The sequence below is a fragment of the Cariama cristata genome, unplaced genomic scaffold, assembly GCF_000690535.1.
Source record: "Cariama cristata isolate BGI_N322 unplaced genomic scaffold, ASM69053v1 scaffold28970, whole genome shotgun sequence".
NCBI lineage: Eukaryota > Metazoa > Chordata > Aves > Cariamiformes > Cariamidae > Cariama > Cariama cristata.
In genome coordinates, this window is record NW_009596793.1 from 10,561 (window position 1) to 11,265 (window position 705).

General features: G+C 52.3%; 1 protein-coding gene across 1 annotated transcript in view; it reads left to right on the plus strand.

The window, feature by feature from the left end:
- LOC104167315 (prefoldin subunit 1-like) overlaps nt 1-222 on the plus strand; it is a 6,303-nt gene extending 6,081 nt beyond the window's left edge. The window contains exon 2 of the mRNA XM_009707543.1: nt 52-222. Within this exon, the coding sequence (XP_009705845.1) occupies nt 52-222 (171 nt within the window). The remainder of the gene's footprint in view (nt 1-51) is intronic.
- The last annotated feature ends 483 nt before the right edge of the window (nt 223-705 follow it).

Here is a 705-nt window from a genome sequence, read left to right on the forward strand (position 1 = left end):
GGGCCGCGGCCTGTCAGGACCGTCCCTCATCGCCGCTGCTCTCCCCTCCAGGCTTTCACCGAGCTGCAGGCCAAGGTGATAGACACACAGCAGAAGGTAAAGCTGGCTGACATCCAGATCGAGCAGCTGAGCAAGACGAAGAAGCACGCTCACCTCACCGACACGGAGGTCATGATGCTGGTGGATGAGACCCGCATGTACGAAGGCGTGGGGAGGATGTGAGTACCTGCCTGGCCTTTGGTGGATGGCGGGGGCTTCCTTACTGTACCGAGAGCGGCTGGCTGGCTCCCTGCTTGGGCGTACCTGGCTGCTGTAGCAAAGTGGGGTGGTGATTGCGGCCCTGTGCAGAGGGAGACCCTCCCAGCCTTCGTGTGTATGAGGCCTCTAGGCTGCTGCCCTGGGCAGGAGGCTCTTCCCTTTACAAACAACACTCCAGCTTTCTGTCAGCGTGTTCATTTGTTTCATTTTTGTCATTGTCTTTCCTTTCATTTTTGTCATTGTCTTTCCTTTCATTTTTGTCATTGTCTTTCCTTTCATTTTTGTCATTGTCTTTCCTTTCATTTTTGTCATTGTCTTTCCTTTCATTTTTGTCATTGTCTTTCCTTTTTCATTCCGGCTGCCTTGAGGAAGAACTGTTATAAATATCTTGGCTTTTGCTTGCTGGCTTTGCTCCTGACCGTGATGGTCTCATCTGGCACCTCTGGG